This window comes from Mustela putorius, unplaced genomic scaffold, assembly GCF_011764305.1.
Source record: "Mustela putorius furo isolate JIRA1106 unplaced genomic scaffold, ASM1176430v1.1 tig00003863_pilon_pilon_pilon, whole genome shotgun sequence".
NCBI classification, from domain to species: domain Eukaryota; kingdom Metazoa; phylum Chordata; class Mammalia; order Carnivora; family Mustelidae; genus Mustela; species Mustela putorius.
Window position 1 is genome coordinate 27,272,200 of NW_025422015.1, and position 19,859 is coordinate 27,292,058.

General features: G+C 36.8%; 1 protein-coding gene across 8 annotated transcripts in view; it reads right to left on the reverse strand.

The window, feature by feature from the left end:
- TRMT11 (tRNA methyltransferase 11 homolog) overlaps positions 1-19,859 on the reverse strand; it is a 58,502-nt gene that overhangs the window by 5,918 nt on the left and 32,725 nt on the right. For 6 of the 8 annotated variants that reach the window (XR_001181855.2, XR_006602356.1, XM_045066395.1 and 3 more), the window contains one exon: positions 14,731-14,851. Coding sequence is in view for 6 of the 8 variants with exons in the window: in XM_045066395.1 (XP_044922330.1) it covers positions 14,731-14,851 (121 nt within the window). In the remaining 2 variants the exon portion in view is untranslated. Of the gene's footprint in view, positions 1-3,581; positions 3,697-14,730; positions 14,852-19,859 lie in introns of all 8 variants that reach the window. The other 2 variants (XM_004740146.3, XM_013063427.2) reach the window with 1 other exon arrangement.

A 19,859-nucleotide genomic window follows, 5' to 3' on the forward strand; every position in this document is an offset into this window, starting at 1 on the left:
ATTGACTATACTCCCTATACTGCACATGTCTTCATTTCCACCACCTATTTTATAATTGGAAGTCTGTATCTCTTAATCCCCTTCACCTATTTTGCTCATCCCCCCCATACTCACTTTCCCTCTGGTAACCACCAGCTTGTTCTCTGTATTTAAGAGTCAGTTTGGGGGCACTTAGGTGGCTCAGTCACTAAGCGTCTGCCTTTGGCTTGGGTCATGACCCCAGGGTCCTGAGACTGAGCCTCACATTGGGCAAGATTCTTGCTCAGCGGGGAGCCTGCTTCTCCCTCTCCCACTCCCCCTGCTTATGTTCCCTCTCTCTTTGTCTCTCTGTCAAGTAAATAAGTAAAAATCTTAAAAAAAAAAAAAAAAGAGTCCATGTGTTCATTTGCTTTTTAGATTCCACAGCTAAGTGAAATCATATAGTATTTGCCTTTCTCTGTCTGATTTCACTTAGCATAATACCCTCTAGGTCCATCCATACTGTCATAAATGGCAAAATCCCATATTTTTATGGCTACATAGTATTTCACTGTACATATACACCAGATCTTCTTTATTCATTCGACAATTGATGAATTCCTGGGTTGCTTCTGTGCCTTGGCTATTGTAAATAATGCTGCAATAAACAGAGGGGTGTGTATATCTTTTTGAATTCATGTCTTTACTCTGAGTAAATACCCAGTGGTGGAATTACTGGATCATATGGTATGTGAGGAAAATCACTGTTTTCCATACTGTTTTCCACAGTAGTTGCTCCAATTTACATTACCACCATCAGTGTGTGAGGGTTCCTGTTTCTCCAAATCCTTGTCAACATCTGCTATTTCTTGTCATTTTGATACTAGTCATTCTGACTGGTGTGAGGTGACATCTCATTGTGATTTTGATTTGTTTTGCCCTGATGATGAGTGATATTGAGCATCTTTTCATATGTCTGTTGGGCATCTGCATGTCTTTGGAAAAATGTCTATTGAGGTCCTCTGTCCATTTTTTAATCAGGTTGCTTTTTTTCTGGTGTTCAGCTTTATAAATTCTTTATCTATTTGACATATCAACACCTTACCAAACATACTGTTTTTTATAACACTTTCTGGAGGAAAATCTGTACTAGCCTCGGATGGCTATATAATGGAATCATATTGCTTTCAAACCTATCACTTAATATTGCAAAATAAACAGCATAAATTTGACAAGAAATTACAAGTTCTGATTCAAGAAAACAATTTATATTTACAACTGTTTTACAAAAGTCAAATTATTTTCTGCATCTTTTCCTAGAAGATCATTATGTAAATTTTGCAGATAAGGAAATGGAAACTGAACCAGTCTAAGTTGTCTGTCACAGATCACACAGTCAGTAGGTAGCATTTGCAGAATTGTGGCCTAGATCAGACTTTGAAACCCATGCTTTTTCCATCAAACTTATTTTTTTTAGTAGAAATTATATCAAAACAATAGTTAAAGAGTTAACTTCCCACATGATAGATTAGTGGGTCATTCAAAGTGGAGTTTGACAGCTAGAGGACATTCCTCACGGTACAGCAACATTATGGTAGCATGTATTTCTGATCTAAGCTTTTAGACAAAACCCCTTTAACCACTGTCCCACCCAGCCAATTTCCTGCCCTATCAGTACTGCTAATTCTAAACATAAACCACTCGAGGAATTTTAACACAATTGCCAAAGAAACCTTACAATTGGTAGTGTACTTTTATGTGCATACTGCCCTCTGCTGGCTGAAGTAGATAAATCATTCCTTAAGGTATTTCTTGATGTGGGTTAATGATCATTAAAGGACAGTTGACTGTACATCTGACCGTCAATCCCTCCCTGTTTTTGAGTCCTGCCTGCTGTAAACATCTAGAGTCACAGAGCACCAGCATGACCACGATGGCCATCTTTCATCAGGAAACATTAGCATTTACTCACACCATTTTATTTTTTAAAGGATGATGTGGAAATATACAAATAAAAATCCACCTTGGTGACTCTAAAGTATATCACTGTCCTCCATGTCCAACCCAGAACTGCAAATTATCCTCTAATCAAAGAAAGAAAAAGTACATAAACTAGACCTTGTTCAAGTTAATCCTTATTCAAATTAGGACTCTAATTTTTACAACTCTACAAAGAGTAAGGAACAAAAAAGACATTAAAAGGAAAGTACTTCAGCCACTTATAATTTAATAATTTTTAATCTCAATGGGAATAAATTCTCAAGAAAAGAAACAATATTGTATGTTTTGCAGTAACATTTGAGGCGGATACTTTAAATGGATATAATGATACCCTGAATTATACTGTGAGAATAGACACATGAAAGAGTGTTTCTCAAACTGGGCATCATAAATCACTCAGACTTTAAAGGAACTGAAGATTCTTCATTGAGAAATCCACTTAGGTAAAACTATCCTTCTGATTACTGCTTTCTCCCAGAAACCTGTCATTCTTTGCTATCATCTCCTCCTTAAACCGAGGGAAGGTGTTATGACTTTCCACAATATGGTAAATTTGACTACTTTTTTGGTTTGCTTCTCATTAGAAATGAGGCCTAGGTATTGAGGGACTCAAACATTTTCTAACACTGATTTTTGAAGAGCGATGTCAGGTAATGACAAAATTCTGTGTACTCTGAAACAGAAAACTGTGAGCGCTAACTATCCATTCCTACTCTTCCTTCAAATAGATTATTTAAATATTATTGACTTTGGCTGGTTTTAATTCCAGAGGACCTCAAATAACCCCTGAACAGTTACTAGCCATTCCGTTAGTATTTGTTGAACTGGGTAAAACTGTCAAGATCTGTGAATTCACAGGGCTTATATGCAAGTGGAAGAAGACATTTAAGAATATATACCCAAACTTGGGGCGCCTGGGTGGCTCAGTGGGTTAAGCCGCTGCCTTCGGCTCAGGTCATGATCTCAGGGTCCTGGGATCGAGTCCCGCATCGGGCTCTCTGCTCAGCAGGGAGCCTGCTTCCTCCTCTCTCTCTCTCTCTGCCTGCCTCTCTGCCTACTTGTAATCTCTCCGTGTGAAATAAATAAATAAATCTTTAAAAAAAAATATCTATATATATAATATACCCAAACATATACTTAGCATTACTAACTGTGACTAAACACTGGAAAGAAAGGGTTACCATAAGAATATGAGACAGCTAGCTAGATGGTGTAAAGAGTATGGACAAAAAAGACTTCCCTAAGAACTAGTATCTACCTAAGAACTAAAAAAGAAATTAAACTTATAGAAAGAGAGGGGAAGAAAACACTAGGGAATACAACAAGAGAGGAAACTCAGCGTGAGAAGACTCTGAGACTAGAAAGAGAGAATACACTATGGGACCTGAAGACAGGCCAGTGTGGCTAAGACTTAGGCAACAAAAGCAAAGGTGACACATAATGAAATGGGAGACAGGCCAGAAACAGACCACGCTGGCCTTGAAGCTTATGGGAAGGATTCTGCATTTCATTCTAAATTCCACAGAAAGTCCTTGATGACTTTTAAGCAGGGGAGTTTCAATACCTATTTATATTCTGGAGTCAGATGCACTACCAATGTGCCATGAGATCACAGAGCTTACCTATGTACATTCTTAAAGATACTTCTGGCTACTATGTAGAAAATCCAATGGCAGGAGAAAGCACAGAACCAGGGAAGGCAGCTGGGACACTGCAAGAGCAGTAGCCTAGAAAAGCCTAGGAGGGGGGAAAGGAGAAAAACATATGCAAAAAAACTATCATCCACTCAATTATCTCAACCCAGATTTCTGGAAGTTAACACCTGTCACCCTCCACCCAATTATCCAATCAGTCATCAAGTCCTATCCTGTCTACCTGCCCAAGAAACTCTGCATTCTATTAACTCCTCTACAATCTCTAATTCTACCTTTTTTAGTTTATAGCTTCATCATCTTTACATGACGTCAGGAGCCTCCACACTGGTACCGCAGGTATCTTTCCACAACTCAAACTTGCCTGCAGAAAACACCAACTTCTGCCATTCTTCTATGTAGTAACCCTCATGGCTTGCCATCACCACAAAGATAAACTTGAAGTTCTTTGGTATGTCAAGACCTTCAGGAGCAGACATTCTTTGGGGTTCAACTTTGCTTCCAACCAACCATTCTGTCCACCCTGAATACTTAGTATTTCAGTCATGCTAAAATGTCTAGGGATTACTAAATGTTCCACAATCCCTCTCATGCCTCTGTACCTTTGCTCAAAATACTGGCATCCTCTCTTGGCTTGAATACCGTTTTCTCAAGTATATGCTCTATGGTGTTCACACAGCACCTTGCACAGATCACTACAAAACCGAACACATGAGGCTGGAACGAGTCAAGTGTTCAAGTGACTTCTCTTATGTGCAAGGCTCTCTAAGGATAAAGACTATGACTTAACTCAGTTTAGCCTCACCACCTTACACAAATGGTCCCATAAACACATGATGAGCGATGAAAACCAGGGTTTTCCCCTCAGGGAACATGTAATCAAGTCAGGGAAAGAAAACATACAAAAATAGGAGAAGTACGTGAATGTAAAAATCATTAAAAGATATAGTTTTGTTTCTCTTTCTCACAGCACCTTTTATAAAATTTCATCTGTCCTCAAGACCTTACATTAATATGTTTATCCACCCCCAACAAAAACTTACAACCTCTTTTACAGAGAAAAAGGGAGTCATCATGTATGAGTTTCCTCTACTTCCTTGCCCCTCACCCTATCCTCTACTACACACTGGATCCCCCCAACCTCATCCTATCCTATAAACAACTCCGTGCTTCACCTCTCACATCACCCCCATCCACATTCTGACTAATGCCAGGTTCTCCCTCACTATGTCCTTTTACTGCCAAAAGAAGTTACTTTTATAGAATCCCCCAGACTTTGATGAAAATACCTGAGGATAATCATCAATGTATAAAATTACTATTTAAAAACACGACATATCCCCTAGAAAAGTGTCATTTTGGGAATTAAGCTGTAGAAGACCAGAGCCATTCATAAGAAATCCAAATGGTTTCTGTTATAATTATGGGTCAGGTTTAAGTTGTCCTTTTTTACTTACTGACAATTCCTGATAGTGAGATAATGATTTCTTCTACCTCACTAGTATTAACCTTAAGTCATTTATATTCTCAGAGTGACAGTAGTTTACATAAAACAGCAGTTTCACTGCAAACAACTGAGTACAAATGGCTTATGAAACTTATTCTATGATAAGTAAAAACCAATGATGCTGTCATCATAGTGAAAGCCACCAAACCAACAACGCTCATCTAACTTTGTCAAGAAAGACTCACTCCTGTATTCTTAAAATGGATTAAAGCTATAATATACATTCTTACATAAGGTAAGAGGAAGAAGGCAAAGAGATGGAAGAGAAAAAGTGAGTACATTCTCTTTCTTGTAATCAGTAGAGAGTGAAATGAAAGGTAAATGACAGTGCTGAATATAAGGGGCCTCGGTTCAGCATCAGGGTAATGACCCATGTCCGGCTTTTGTTTAAAAATCCTTCTCCCTTTATCAAAGCTTCCCACTGTTCTACATCTGGTACTGGACAGTAGCTATAGAAACCACTTGTGCTAAAGTTATACAACGATAAACAGCACTAGGCCATTTGCAAACCAAGGACAAGTAGGTCAAAAGTCTGGCATCTAATACTATTAAGAGAAACCTCTAGCATTATTCTTAGTGGGACCAAGGTAAGGGTGGAAATCTTTATCCCTAAATTAGGTATTCATAAATAATCTGTACTTTAAAAATTTCATTTTTCTGCAAGATATTAAGTTACCTATAGTCTATTATTTTAATATATTAAAATTGTCATTAAGTTCTGAAAATAAGTAACATTTCATGATTCAACTTTGACATCAGGCACTCAGCACATAATTTCTTCCTAACTGTAAAAAGATCATCATGGATATTTATGCTATCATGGCAACAGAGAACTATAAGTACTTTCTACATGGTCTCCATGGAAAGATACATTAACTTTATAAAAATCAGAACTTAACCTCAAATATTAAAAGAATACAGAACTGACACACCAGATAAAAATAAAACAACTTATTAGTTCCTATATCCAAATATTTAATTAAAACTAAGTACATAGCAAAGGATGAGTACTAGACCAAAATATATACTAGCATGCGCATACATGTTTTTTTGCTTTGAGACTACTTTCCTAGTTGACTTTTTTAAACTGTCACCATCCATTAAAAGAAAAATTAACAAAGATACACATGCACTTATATAAAGATCAAAACAAGCAAAATTAATTTGCTTACAGATCAATTCAATAGCAATAACACTACAAAGGAAAGCAAGAAAGTGATTCCTGTAACAATGAGATTAATGGTTACACCTGAAGGAAGAGGTGTTTATGATCAGAAATAGCCACCAAAAGGGGTGCTTCTGGGGTGCTATAATCCTAACCTTGGTGGTAGTTACAGAGATGTTCACTTTATAATTATTCATTAATCTGTACATTTGTTTTAGGCAAAAACAAACAAACAAACAAAAAACCGTATGTTTAAAAATCTCATGGTTGTATTCCTGGTGGGTCATGGAGGCAGAAGAAGACCGATGTTCATGTTTAAATTTGAAAAACATTGGAAAGATAATTCTAAGTTAAACATATCATAAATAAAAATACAAAAAACAAATTAGTAAGTAGAAAATTAGTAAGTAGTGAGTAGAATTTTAAAAGAAGTTCCAGAGGATCATGGAGACTCCACATAAATAAATAAACTTCTTATTTCCCTAAACCATTCATACCTCGGGACTCCCAGATCAAACTTGTATTTTGCAACTGACCTCTAAGATTCTATAATAGGACATGAGTATATTAAAGACTGTTTTACTATCATAGCTTCAAAATATGATCATTACAGCTGGAGCATAATGACAGATGCTCTCTACCTTTAGAAAACTGCATTTGACACATGCTCTCTACCTTCAGAAAACTGCAAATAAAAGAGATATATACTAGAATCCGGGTGTCTTAAATGATTACCTTCCTAGAGTAGGTAGGGGATGAACATTTGCTTTTTCTTGGTTGATCAGAAACAATAATTTAAAACCATCACGACAGTATGAACAAAATACCCAGTTTGTTTGGCAAAAATCATCTAGTTGAAGATATGTAAAAGAAAACGTCAAATTATGACCCTTTAAGATTTAAATTCAAGGAGAAGTACCAATTACATTACAGCTAAAGCAAGCCATTCAGAACAAGATAACATGAGACAAGTAGATGATGTGATCCTTTAAACTTCATTCAACATGATATGCACATTCTCCCAGGCTTCTATCTACTCTTAAAAGCTGTTTTCAAAGATCTCAAGCCAAAACATAATTTATAGATAACACAAATAGTTTCTTTCTGACTTACTATTAGAAATAATTTTTTAAAAGAGTCTTTCTTGGCCTTTCTCTCTCTCATACATACATATTTGGATGATAATGAATACTGTACTATGTTACAACCTCCATTAAAGTTCACATCTAATTATCATGTTCTTACTTAGTATCACCTGGTCTTATTTTTCTCACTGATAAATGAATCAGCGTCTCCTTCCCACTGGGCAAATTCTAGGATGGAAATATTTCGCACTTAATCGCTAATCTTTCATACCTCTAACCGAAAGGAAAATATGCACTGTCCTGGCATGAGATAGGCAAAAAACAAAATATTTCAGAATGAAAGGTCAGCCAGTGAGAACCACCTTTAACTCAGATAGCTGCCAAAACAAGTGACCATTAATTCTGAGAACAGATAAATCATAACGAAATAGACACAAGCATTATGTCAGCAAATCATCAGTTCATGACTAGCAGCACTACTGTCATTCTAACATGTAAACGACTTTTCACAAAGACTAATTTCTTCTACTTCAAGTCACCCATAAGTCATTTTCTTAAACAAGAGACCTTAGTGTCTCTTCTCTCCCTTCCTCATTTAAAACATGTTAATGGTTCTTTCTCTCTCCAGAGCTTTAAAATCTTCTGGTCCATAAGTCAAATCCTTCAGTTTTGGACATTCTGATTAATGAAGCATTCATCAGCTTCATGTTAGTGGACTCTTCATTCAATCCAAAATTTTAAAAATTAACATTAATTCTCATTACCTGCCACTAAGACTGCCCAATACTCCCTATTATTTAAATCATCTGAACTATACTCACTAACTCACATAATATAACCATAGTCTACATTAGTGTCCATATAATACCTAAAATTCAACTTACCTATACTTCAGTACTTCTCAAATCACAGCATATCAGGGAAACAAGCCACAAAACAAACAGGGCACATGACGGCCCATTTAGTGCAACAGCAACTTAAGATACTTTTTTTTATACACTTAAACATACTACAGAATAGACTTTAAAAGCTATACGAATGTAAGAAAGTCTCAAAAATGGCTACTTTGGGGACTCTTTTATCTGTCCAAGAATACTGTTGGAAAAGGCAGACAGAGTACTGTTTTAGGTAGTTTCACTGACAATGTAATATTCTGGTCCATCTGGACAACTCTGGAAATCAGCATTTTTTTTCCAACGAAATTTATATAAGGAAAATGTTTTATAGGAGTATGCACTGTGACCACAACTATATACAGCAGCATCAACTACATATATCAACAGGAAAAATGGATTCTGGTAAAACAAATCCCATTCTACCATGGCGCCATTAACAATGAGAAAAAATGATCTTTAAAAGACACTAGAAATACGCCACTCAAGAATATTTGCCTTTTAACCTTGGCATATTCCAAAAGCAGAAACTGTCTTGGTAGGCAACATGATGCATAAAAAAGGTCAAAGAATTTCAAGTACAAAGAAGAGTTTTGGTCTCAACTCAGCTACTTCTTAGTCTCTAAAATTAACAAAATAACATCATCAGATGGGTATGAAAGCTCTGTAAACAGTAAGTAGCATTAAGCATTCCCTTCTCTTTCAGACTGTATCAACAGGGAATAATGGCTTCTCTTACCAGGTGTTTTCATTAATATGGGTAGCAAAAATTATGTTCAACAAGCAAGTCTAAATACTATGGCAATAATGAAAAGATACAAAATTTTATAAGACACCTACATTCTTTAGATAGTTTTCTCATTTAACACCTAAGTTTACATTCTAAAAGGGGAGAGGAAGAACACTTTATAACAATGTATCGAGTGGGCCAAAAGTTATACTGAAATTAAACCTAGTAAGTGACAAACCCAAAATGCAGAAAGACAGTACACAAGAGTGTAAAAATCTACAATTAATAGTTTCCCACTGCCAAAGTCAACAACGCTGAACAAGACTGAGAATAATTTGTTAGACACGTAACAGAACTGTTTGACAATTTTATGTCATCACTTGAATTATAAAGGACTAGGATCTTGCTGCAATTACATACAGTCCTTTCCATACAAACAGAAGGTAGAAATGGAATGATTAATTCAAAACCAAATATGATTAATTTAACATGACAGTATTTTCAGTAATAGTACACTGCATACTAGTTAAAACTCACTGATGAAATTTGATCTTATAAAGTGAAGGCTGTTTCAAAAATTTATTTGAGCATTGGGCTTTTTTCTTCTTTTTTTTTAAAGATTTTATTTATTTATTTGACAGACAGAGATCACAAGTAGGCAGAGAGGCAGGCAGAGAGAGAGAGGAAGGGAAGTAGGCTCCCTGCTGAGCAGAGAGCCCGATGCGGGGCTCGATCCCAGGACCCTGAGACCATGACCTGAGCTGAAGGCAGAGGCTTAACCCACTGAGCCACCCGGGTGCCCCTTTTTTCTTCTTTTTTATATCAATTTGAAAGGACAAAAGTAAAATAATAAAAACAAACAAAAATTAACACTGCCTTTCTGGGTTTAAAAACATCTAAGGTGAGGGAGGAGTCAAGATGGCGGAGAAGTAGCAGACTGAGATGACATCAGTTCACAGTTCAGCTAGATAGTTATCAAACCATTCTGAACACCTACAAACCCAACAGAAGACCGAAGAGAAGAGCAGCAATTCTAAAAACAGAAAATTGACCATTTTCTGAAAGGTAGGAACTGTGGAAAAGTGAATCCGAAGCAACAGGAAGATAGACCAGAGCGGGAGGGGCCAGCTCCTGGCAAGAAGCAGAGCAGCAGAGCACAAAATCAGAACTTTTAGAAGTCTGCTTCACTGACTGACATCACCCCAGAGGCTAAGCGGGGGTGGAGCCCTCGCGGGGACAGTGTGGTCTCAGGTCGTGCAGGGTCACAGAAGGATCGGGGGTGTCTGAGTATAGCAGAGCTCGCAGGTATCAAAGCAGCGAAGCCGGCTACAGAGATGGAGCCAAGGAGTGAGCTCTCAGCTTGGGGTTACCTTAAACTGTGATCTGCAGCACAGTCAGACAACTACTCTTTGAGAAGGGACCCCAAAAGTGGCAGATCCCGGTAGACCCACCTTCATCCACCGGAAGAGCAGAGCAGCAGGAATCTGCTGGGTTTGGAGACTCTACACGGGACTGTGCACCACAGACAAAAATGATTGGTTGGTCACAGGCCAGGTGAGCTCGGAGCATAGCTGCAGATCAGGGAGACTGGAGTGATCGAGCACTTTTTTTCCAAGAGTGCACTGAGGAATGGGGCCCCCAGCTCTCGGATCCTCCAGGCAGGAGGAGACTGGGAGGCCGCCATTTTCATTCCCATCCTCCAGAGCTCTCAGAAAGCATTTGGGGAACAAAAATTTCCGAGAGCGAATGAAGATTACTTAGCCCGGCCCCTGGCTAGGGCAATGAAATTCTGCCTTGGGCAAAGACGCTTGAGAATCACTGCAATAGGCCCCTCCCCCAGAAGATCAATAAGAACATCCAGCCAAGACCAAGCTCACTGATCAAGGAGAACAGTAGAATTCCAGAGGAAAGGAAAGCGAATCATGGAATTCATGGCTTTCTCCCCATGATTTTTTAGTCTTGCAAAGTTAAATTTTTAAAAATTTTTTTCTTATTCTAATTTTTTTAACTTTTCCTCTTTCCTCTTTTAACATTTTTTAACTAGTTTATCTTAACAATACCTTTCTTAAAAAAAAAATTTTTTTAAGATTTTATTTTATTTATTTATTTGACAGAGAGAAATCACAAGTAGGCAGAGAGTCAGGCAGAGAGAGAGAGAGGGAAGCAGGCTCCCTGTTGAGCAGAGAGCCCGATGCGGGACTCGATTCCAGGACCCTGAGATTATGACCTGAGCCGAAGGCAGCGGCCTAACCCACTGAGCCACCCAGGCGCCCTAAAAAAATATTTTTAAACCATCATTATTATAGTCATATTTTATCCTTCATTGTATCTAACTTTATTTTTTGTATACATACAGGGTTCTTTCTTCTAGAAAATATCTGGGATAAAATTTCTTCCAATAGACTGCCTATAGATATATTATAAATCTGGAAAGAGTACCAGAAAAAAAAAGATTTTCCTAAATAAATTAACTTAAAGGAAAGAAAATGAGAAATGACAACAGGTCCCTACTTTGCCACTAAGAAATGACTGGTTCATTATGTGGCCCCATCAATTATTAGAGTCCTTTCTCTATATTTTCTTCTGAACAGTGTTTCAAAGCCATCATAAACATCATATGCTGGTGCTGGTACTATTTATGAAGGCCACAAAATAAAGAATGCTGATGTCATTCATTTTACTTTCTAATATCAAGATTTAGAACTATCAAATCTACAGGTACTATTTCTTTTTTTTACATGTATTACTCATGTGCCTGGCACATAAATGTTATTACTAACTCAAATGATTACATTAAGTGCTGCAATTTCTAAGAGCTGCAGTGTTACTAATTTAAATTATCAAATGCCTTACTTCCCTCAAAATATTAAAAAACAAACATATATATGATAAATAACTAATTGGAAGAGCATGAAAAAAGCATACTTTAACATGCAATAGAGGCCTCTTTTTCACTGTGATAGATGTTGGTAATTGTTACTGGTATGGACTGATCTGTGTCCCCCGCAAATTCATATACTAAAGCCTTAACCCCCAACCTGACTATATTTGGAGACTAAACCTTAAAGGAGATGATTAAAGTTAAATGAAATCGTAAGGGTGGGGCTCTAATCCAACAGGACAGAGAATATAGCAAGAAGGTGGCTGTCTGCAATTCAGCAAGATAGGTATCATCAGAAACCAAACTTGCTGGCACCTTGACCTTGGGACTTCCAGTCTCCACAACTGTAAGAAAATAAACTTGTTATTTAAGCCATTCAGTCTGTGGTATTCTGCAATAGCAGCCCAAACAGACTAATACTACAGTTAGTTAACTGAAAAAGTCAGTAGAAGCAAGAAAAACTGAAAACATTTTGTAAATACACTGAACATCTTAACTTTAAAAATTATATACTCGTTTATCAATCTTGTGATATAGAATCAGAACCTACAAAGATTTTCAGTTTTGGCTTCTGTAAAATGATGCAAGAACATAAAGATTCTTACAGCAAATCTGGGTAGAGAAACCTAGATTGCACTAACTTTTTTTCAACCTTTTATCGTCATCTCATACATTCCGAGTCCAAGAGTCTTTCTTTGCAACTCACTTGATCCAATCTTTCTGAAGTAGTCCACTTAGCTCTTCTAGAAATGACAACTTTATTCTCACACTCACATTTCCCTGGTCTAACTAGTGTTTAGTTAGACTTCCTAATTACCATAACAAATACAACTGGCTTAACCAGTTCACAAAACAAACACAGCTGATTCATTGCACACAGACAATTCAGCTGGTAGAAACAGAAGTGTACAGATAGAGTAGAGATCAAGCAAGTCACTAGCTGGAAATATCTGACATGTTATAGGCATTAGTATTGGTGTTTTAGAAGAAAAATGGCCAGTACTAGTAAGTCAACTGGGTTTGAAATGCAGATTAGTTAAGAGGACTTCTATTGTATATACAAATAAATGTTGTCCATTCAAAAGTCACTGCAGAAGGCTGTCATTGTGTCAAACAACTTGGGAACCCCTCTTTTAGAATTTTTGGGTCTTCTTAATGTTTTAAACATTTAATGGTAGATCATCATTCTCAGGATAGGTTATTTCCAAAAAACAACAATTAAATGACATGTCTCCTATAAAATGTGAGCACCAAAGTCCAGTAACACAATTTGAAGAAAAGCAAGGTGTTACTATTCAGCAAAATAACTGTTCAATATTAATATATTTCTTTAAATGTAAATCTAAAGTTTCAAGGATATACAGAATAATTATGATATGAGTACAAGATGCCAGCCCAAGCATATCTATCATTTGAATATAAACTTGTTTTAAAAATGACAGACACTTACATTAATTGTATCACATATACCTGTATATAAATACATACACACCTACACAACCACCCCTAATTGAACGTGAACCAACTATTTATATACATAAACAGCTTAAACTTTCAGAAATGCCCTGATATTGGAGCTTGATTACTGAAGAATGTTTATATTACATTGAATCTCATTTGGTAATGAAAAGGAGTCACTAAACTTTTCGCATAAAGAAGTAACATAATGAATACAGTGTTTTAGGAAGAGTCACTTAACAATTAAGAACTAGAGGTGTGAAAAATGGAAGAGAGAATTTAGGAGATGTTAGCACAAACCAGATATATGGTGATAAAATCTAAGTTAGAGACAGGTAGCAAATGAAATTAAAAGGACAAAAACAAGAAATACACAATAATATATTCAAAAAGCACTAAATAAATATTAGGTTTCCCTACTGTGAAAGAATCCATGAGCTGTGAATTAGATGAAAAACATCAAATATGGAGATGAATCTGCCTTCTGCTTACCCTAGAGATCAAAAACAAAGATGGAGCTCACTGAAGTTTACTTTGGAAAGCTGTGGTTGTCAGTCCAGACAAGTAAAGCCCAAGGAGCATTCTGTAGATTTAATTAAGCTCCATTATGAGGCATTATTCGTATAAATTCTGATCTGGATATGAAATAACAGATGTTTTGTTCTTCCCAAGAATAGTGTGTGTGTTTGTGTGTGTGTATCAGAGAAAGTGGGGCAAGAACATGTGTTGGGCCCTAACAGCAGCAAATTACTTTTTCCATTATATAAAGTGAAATTTTCTCTTCAGAATAGTCTGTAATCAAGTAGGACTTGCCTTTGGAGAAAAATGGGTAACTAGTAGATTGCTAATTAGACAACGGTTGTTTAATTGTGTTGTTTGTTTGTTTATTTGTTTGTCTTAAACTGCATTAGTGGCAAAGATGAGAAGTTAAATTTCCATTCTGCGGGACGCCTGGGTGGCTCAGTTGGTTAAGCAGCTGCCTTCGGCTCAGGTCATGATCCCAGCGTCCTGGGATCGAACCAGCCTGCTTCTCCCTCTGACTCTGCCTTCCACTCTGTCTGCCTGTCACTGGCCTGTGCTCGCTCTCACCTCTCTCTTTACAAATAAATAAATAAAATCAAAAAAAAAAAAAAAAAAAAAAAAAAAAAAAAAAAAAAAAAAAAAAAAAAAAAAAAAAAAAAAAAAAAAAAAAATTTCCATTCTGCTATTCAACTTTTATAACCAACTCTTACCCTCTAAATTCCACCAAATACCACAAACCTCCTGAACTTCTACCCCTTCCTGAATTTGGTAACTTTTTAAAGATCAAGGACTAACATTTTCAAACTCCATTACAAGAAAACTAAAAGAAATATATGGATTCTTCCAGAATTTAGCCAAAAAATACTAGGATAATTTACCTCAAATTCCTTCACCTTTTCCATTGTTATCAAGCGCCTTGATGTGTGGCTGGAAAGCTTCTGCTCACAGTTGCTAATAAGCCTCAGGCAAGGGTGCCAGGGTACCATCTCTTCAGTGTATCTGAAGAAAGAACAGCTGACCTTTAGGCTCACATGCACATACCACACAGAATCATCACAGAATTGTCCAATGTAATATGGACTTCCCCCACTACATGCTGTTCCATTTTATTTCACACAGGCTAACTGTCCAGATAATACATAAACAATCTATATTTTTAAAAAGCAAAGTATTTGAATATTACCACATCCAAAAAAAGGAGTAAAGGTACAGGTAAATTCTTTTACCTGTAGACTAAGAATGCAAGTATGTTTTATGAAAAAATACCAAGTATTTAAACCACAAAAATACAAGACAATAACTCCATCCTAAAGCATCTCACAAGAGCACATTAGACAGAAATATATTCTACAACAACCCCTTGACATTCATGAGGGACTGATTCATGTGGAAATTTTTATAAATTCCCAAAGAATAATGTCCACTCAGCATATACTTTCCCCATAATATGAAGTGTCCCTGCAAAATTTCAATGGCATCTTAAGACCTCTATTACTTTGTAAATACAGGACTAAAGTTATTTATAAGATTATTCAAATAATCTACCAATAAAATAAATACTTCATGGTCACCTTAACCACAATCATGAGCAGTGGTGACTGCTGCTATCCAGCACACATACTACGTGAATGGAGAGGAGGACACCTGGAAAGCAGGACAGTCAGGCTGCAGTAGCTCAGCATCTGACATCTGCTAGATTGTTGGCATCAATCTTGCCAAAAGACACAGGTGACAGATGAGGGGGAAATAGCTATGGAGCAGCATGCTGAAGAACAGCAGCGGAGGGGGCTCACCAGGTATAGGTACCATTAAGAACACCACAGACTGCCCTTTTTAATTTCTCCTTTGCAAATGTTGATACCTTCCTAGATTGTCTCCACAAACATTTATCACATGGGAAATTTTAAAACTCTGGTCCAAACTTGGAAAGGTGCCAAACAGCACTTCCTGTAAAGGACTACTACCATTTCAGGTAGCCTGTTCCAATACGTCAACATGGTCTTCACTACCACTCTTTTACTGAGTTCTCTAGCCCCTCTGACCTTCAATGAAGTCTCCCTCATTACCTCAACCACATGCTCAAAACCTTCAACACCCACTTACCAAGCAACATTCATAATGCACTTCACTGTTTTATCAGTGGAAAGAATTCTCTTGAAGTCATCCTCTGCATCCTTTCTTAGGGCTTTCCAGTACTTAAAGACCATTTCAGTTTTCACCTGATCTAACAATTCTCTAATATTCACTATACAGTCAGGAAAGTTGTATTCTCGTAACATTAGCTAACATCAAATCTAGAATCTTTACACAAAGCATTTATGATATGAAGGAATACATTCTACACCATGGTTAACAGAAAGAAGATATAGCCTTGACTTTAAGCTAGAAAAAGCATGGTTTGTAGATTTCTGAAACAGTATTGTTTAAACTTAGTTATGTATCCTTTTTTTAAAGGGGAAAAATTCTTATTTCCTGACAGAGTGGACTTAAAGATTTGTACTAAAAGGTAACATAAAGATATATAAGTGAGATGTAAAGTCCATATGCTTATATAACTATAAAACCAAGACAAATTCACAAATCAAATCTGAAAGTACAAACCCAATGCAACTATACTTGATACTGATGACCCAAATGATGCTAAGCTGCTGAAACCGAGTCACCAGGCATTTGGCTTAAGAGCAGAAAAACATTTCTGTATTTTAATTACCTTTGCAGCTTGATCTTTTGAGGTTAAGCATGAAAGAACCATCATTTGGGTCATCATTATCATTAACAAGCTAGTTTTTAACCATTACCCTATTATACTAGAACCAATCAATTTAGCAGTATACCATACTCCCAAAACAACACGCTAAGAACTTAAAAGTATCAATTAACGATATATGTCCTAATATATTTCATACCAGCATACTGCAATGAATTTTTTACAAACTGTTAAATAGAAGCCATAAATCTGTTCCACGGCTGGGTCATTATGACAGTACAGTATGCTATTTTCACTTCGGTTTTATTACTATAGCCCTACAATCCAAACATCTATTTAAAACCTAAATCAGGAAACAACAGGAAAGTCCACAGAGATAGATAAGTGGCTGCCAGGGGCAGAAGTGGTGGTGACTGCTTATGTATATGGGGTTTCTTTAGGGGTGACAAAAATGTTCCAGAATTAGAAAGTGGTAATGGTTGCACAACTTTCATGGCTATACTAAAAACGATGGAGTTTTAAACTTAAAAAGGTGACCTTCATGATATACAAATTATATTACATTATTTTTTAAAAAGCAAAACTAACTATGTGCATAGGCCTCTAGCTTTACCATGAATCAATTTTGATACTCATTTTCCTATGATTCTTCATGCCTCAAGCTACTTCCAAATAACACTAGAATTTCACCTCCCATTTGAGAAAAGATTTTGCACTGATTAGAGCACTCACTGAAAACAGGTCAAGGGATCACTTTTTCTTGTTTCCTTGCTAAAAGAAAAAATGAGCACCAGGTATTATATGCAACTAATGAATCACTGAACACTACATCAAAAACTAATGATGTACTATATGGTGGCTAACTGAACATAACACCACCCAAAAACCATATTCCCTTCACTGCTCTGAGCCACTCCAAAATTCATTTTACTAAAGTTTATCCCCTATGTAAATCAAACCATCACAGCACTCCTTAAACTTACACAGTGAGGTATGTTAATTATTTCTCAATAAAATTGGGGGGAAAATACCCCCACACACATCCTGCGCTGGGGCATACTTTATTAAGCTTCTTTACTTTGTCAATGTTTTTAACACAAGCAGTAGCAATGGGATTTCTATTAAAGAACATCTTTCACAAAGTTTCTAATCACCTCAAGAGAGTAATCTGTGTCTAATGTCAATCAGAAAAGAACACTACATGGATACTTAAAGCCTGAGCAGACAAGTGCACAAAGTAGTTTAGTAATTCCTGTAATATCAAACACACAGCAGTTGAATTTATGCCACCCAAATGAATAGCACACAGATCTTCAGGGTGACTTGCAAATAGCTGAAAATGTGGATAATAAACCGATAAATACCAGCAGTTTACAGCAATTTTATGTGGTCAGTCCCTAGGAGTGATAAGAACAAACAATTATGAGAGCACAGATTAAAGATTAATTCTGCTGAGGAGGGTTGGAAAAGTATCATAGAGGTGGCTACAATTAAGCCAGGCCTTGAAAGATGACCAGAATTTTATCAGCTGAGAAAAGAAGAAATGGTTTATCAAAGATAGGGACAGAATAAATAAAGGTGAAAAGATACAAAGTATACAGATTATCTTGATGCTGGTAAAAAACATGTACTACACTAAAGTGGAGAAAATCTATATTTGAGGAAACACAGCAAGTTTGTTGAGTAGCAATTTCTTCACTGCAATTTAAATTGCCAAAAAGAAAATCCTTTTTCAATGATCAGCTCCAATGATTCTTCACAAATAACTTAAGCTTTTAGGTAGTACTTTAATTGTATTATGTCTTATAGTTTTCAAAATGCCCTGGGTTTAAAGAATAATACCTGAACTTGATTATAATACGTAATTCTTATTTATTTTTAAGATTTTATTTATTTGAGAGAGAGGGAGGGAAGGAAGGAAGGGGAGAGAGCAAGAGCACAAGCACATCGTTGGGGATTGGGCAGGGCAGAGGGAGAGGGAATAACAGAAGTTCCCTGTTGAGCAGGGAGCCCAATGCAGGGCTCAATCCAGGGACTCTGGGATAATGACCTGAGCCAAAGGCAAACACTTAACTGAGCCAACCAGGAGCCCCTGTAATTCTTATTGTTAAACTTGAATCACATAACAGAATTTGGTTGAATACATGAATTCAGTATTAGGACTAAAAGCCTATATTCACTACACCAAAAGTAAAAAAAGTTTTAAAATTGAACTGTGCTAATATATAATTTTAAAATAAAATCTTTATTCTTAGTTCAATAAAAAGCCATATTTTTAATACAATATAATCAAACTAATTCTAAATTGTTTAATTCGGAAGCAAGAAAATTATTCCAAACTTCTGCAGATGATTTTGGTCTTAAATTCCTAATAATTTTGTGCTATTTTAAAAGAACAAAGATTTTATATGGCATACAATACAGAAGTAAAAATAATTCATTTCCTGACAAACACACGACAAACTAAGCTCATTAATAAGTTAACAGTAGTAGGGGCGCCTGGGTGGCTCAGTGGTTAAGCCGCTGCCTTCGGCTTGGGTCATGATCCCAGAGTCCTGGGATCGAGCCCTGCATCGGGCTCTCTGCTCCGCAGGGAGCCTGCGTCCTCCTCTCTCTCTCTGCCTGCCTCTCTGCCTACTTGTGATCTCTGTCTGTCAAATAAATAAATAAACTCTTTAAATAAAAAAATAATAATAAGTTAACAGTAGTAATAATAATTCATTAGTAAGATCACTTTAGGTTAAAGGGAAGGAGATTATCTTCCTAATCAGCCTGAGGTGACCTCTGAAAATGGTTTGCTACTCCCTTGACCCAGAAAACCCCCAAAATCATGCAAATCAAGAGGTTCAAATCTTCGTGTTCACTTTAAGAACACACATGAAACTATCCAGGCCATCAGGGGTATGCAGATCTGAAAAGCCACCGACTATCTGAAGGATGTCACACTGCAGAAGCCATGTGCCATTCTGTCGCTACAATGGCAGAGGTGGTTAAGTGTGCCCAGGTCAAACAGCTGGTGGCCCCAAAGAATGCTGAATTTTTACTGCACATGCTTACAAATGCAGACAATAATGCCGAATTTATGGATTTGGATGTAGACTTTCTGGTTATTAAGCACCTCCAGGTGAACAGCCCCCAAGATGTGACGACATACAACTTACAGCGCTCATGCTTGGATTAACCCGTATGTGAGCTCTCCTGCCTCAGTAAGATGATCCTTACTGAAAGAGTAGACTGTTTCTAAACCAGAAGAGGAGGTTGCACAGAAGATAAAGATATCCCAGAGGAAACTGGAGAAAC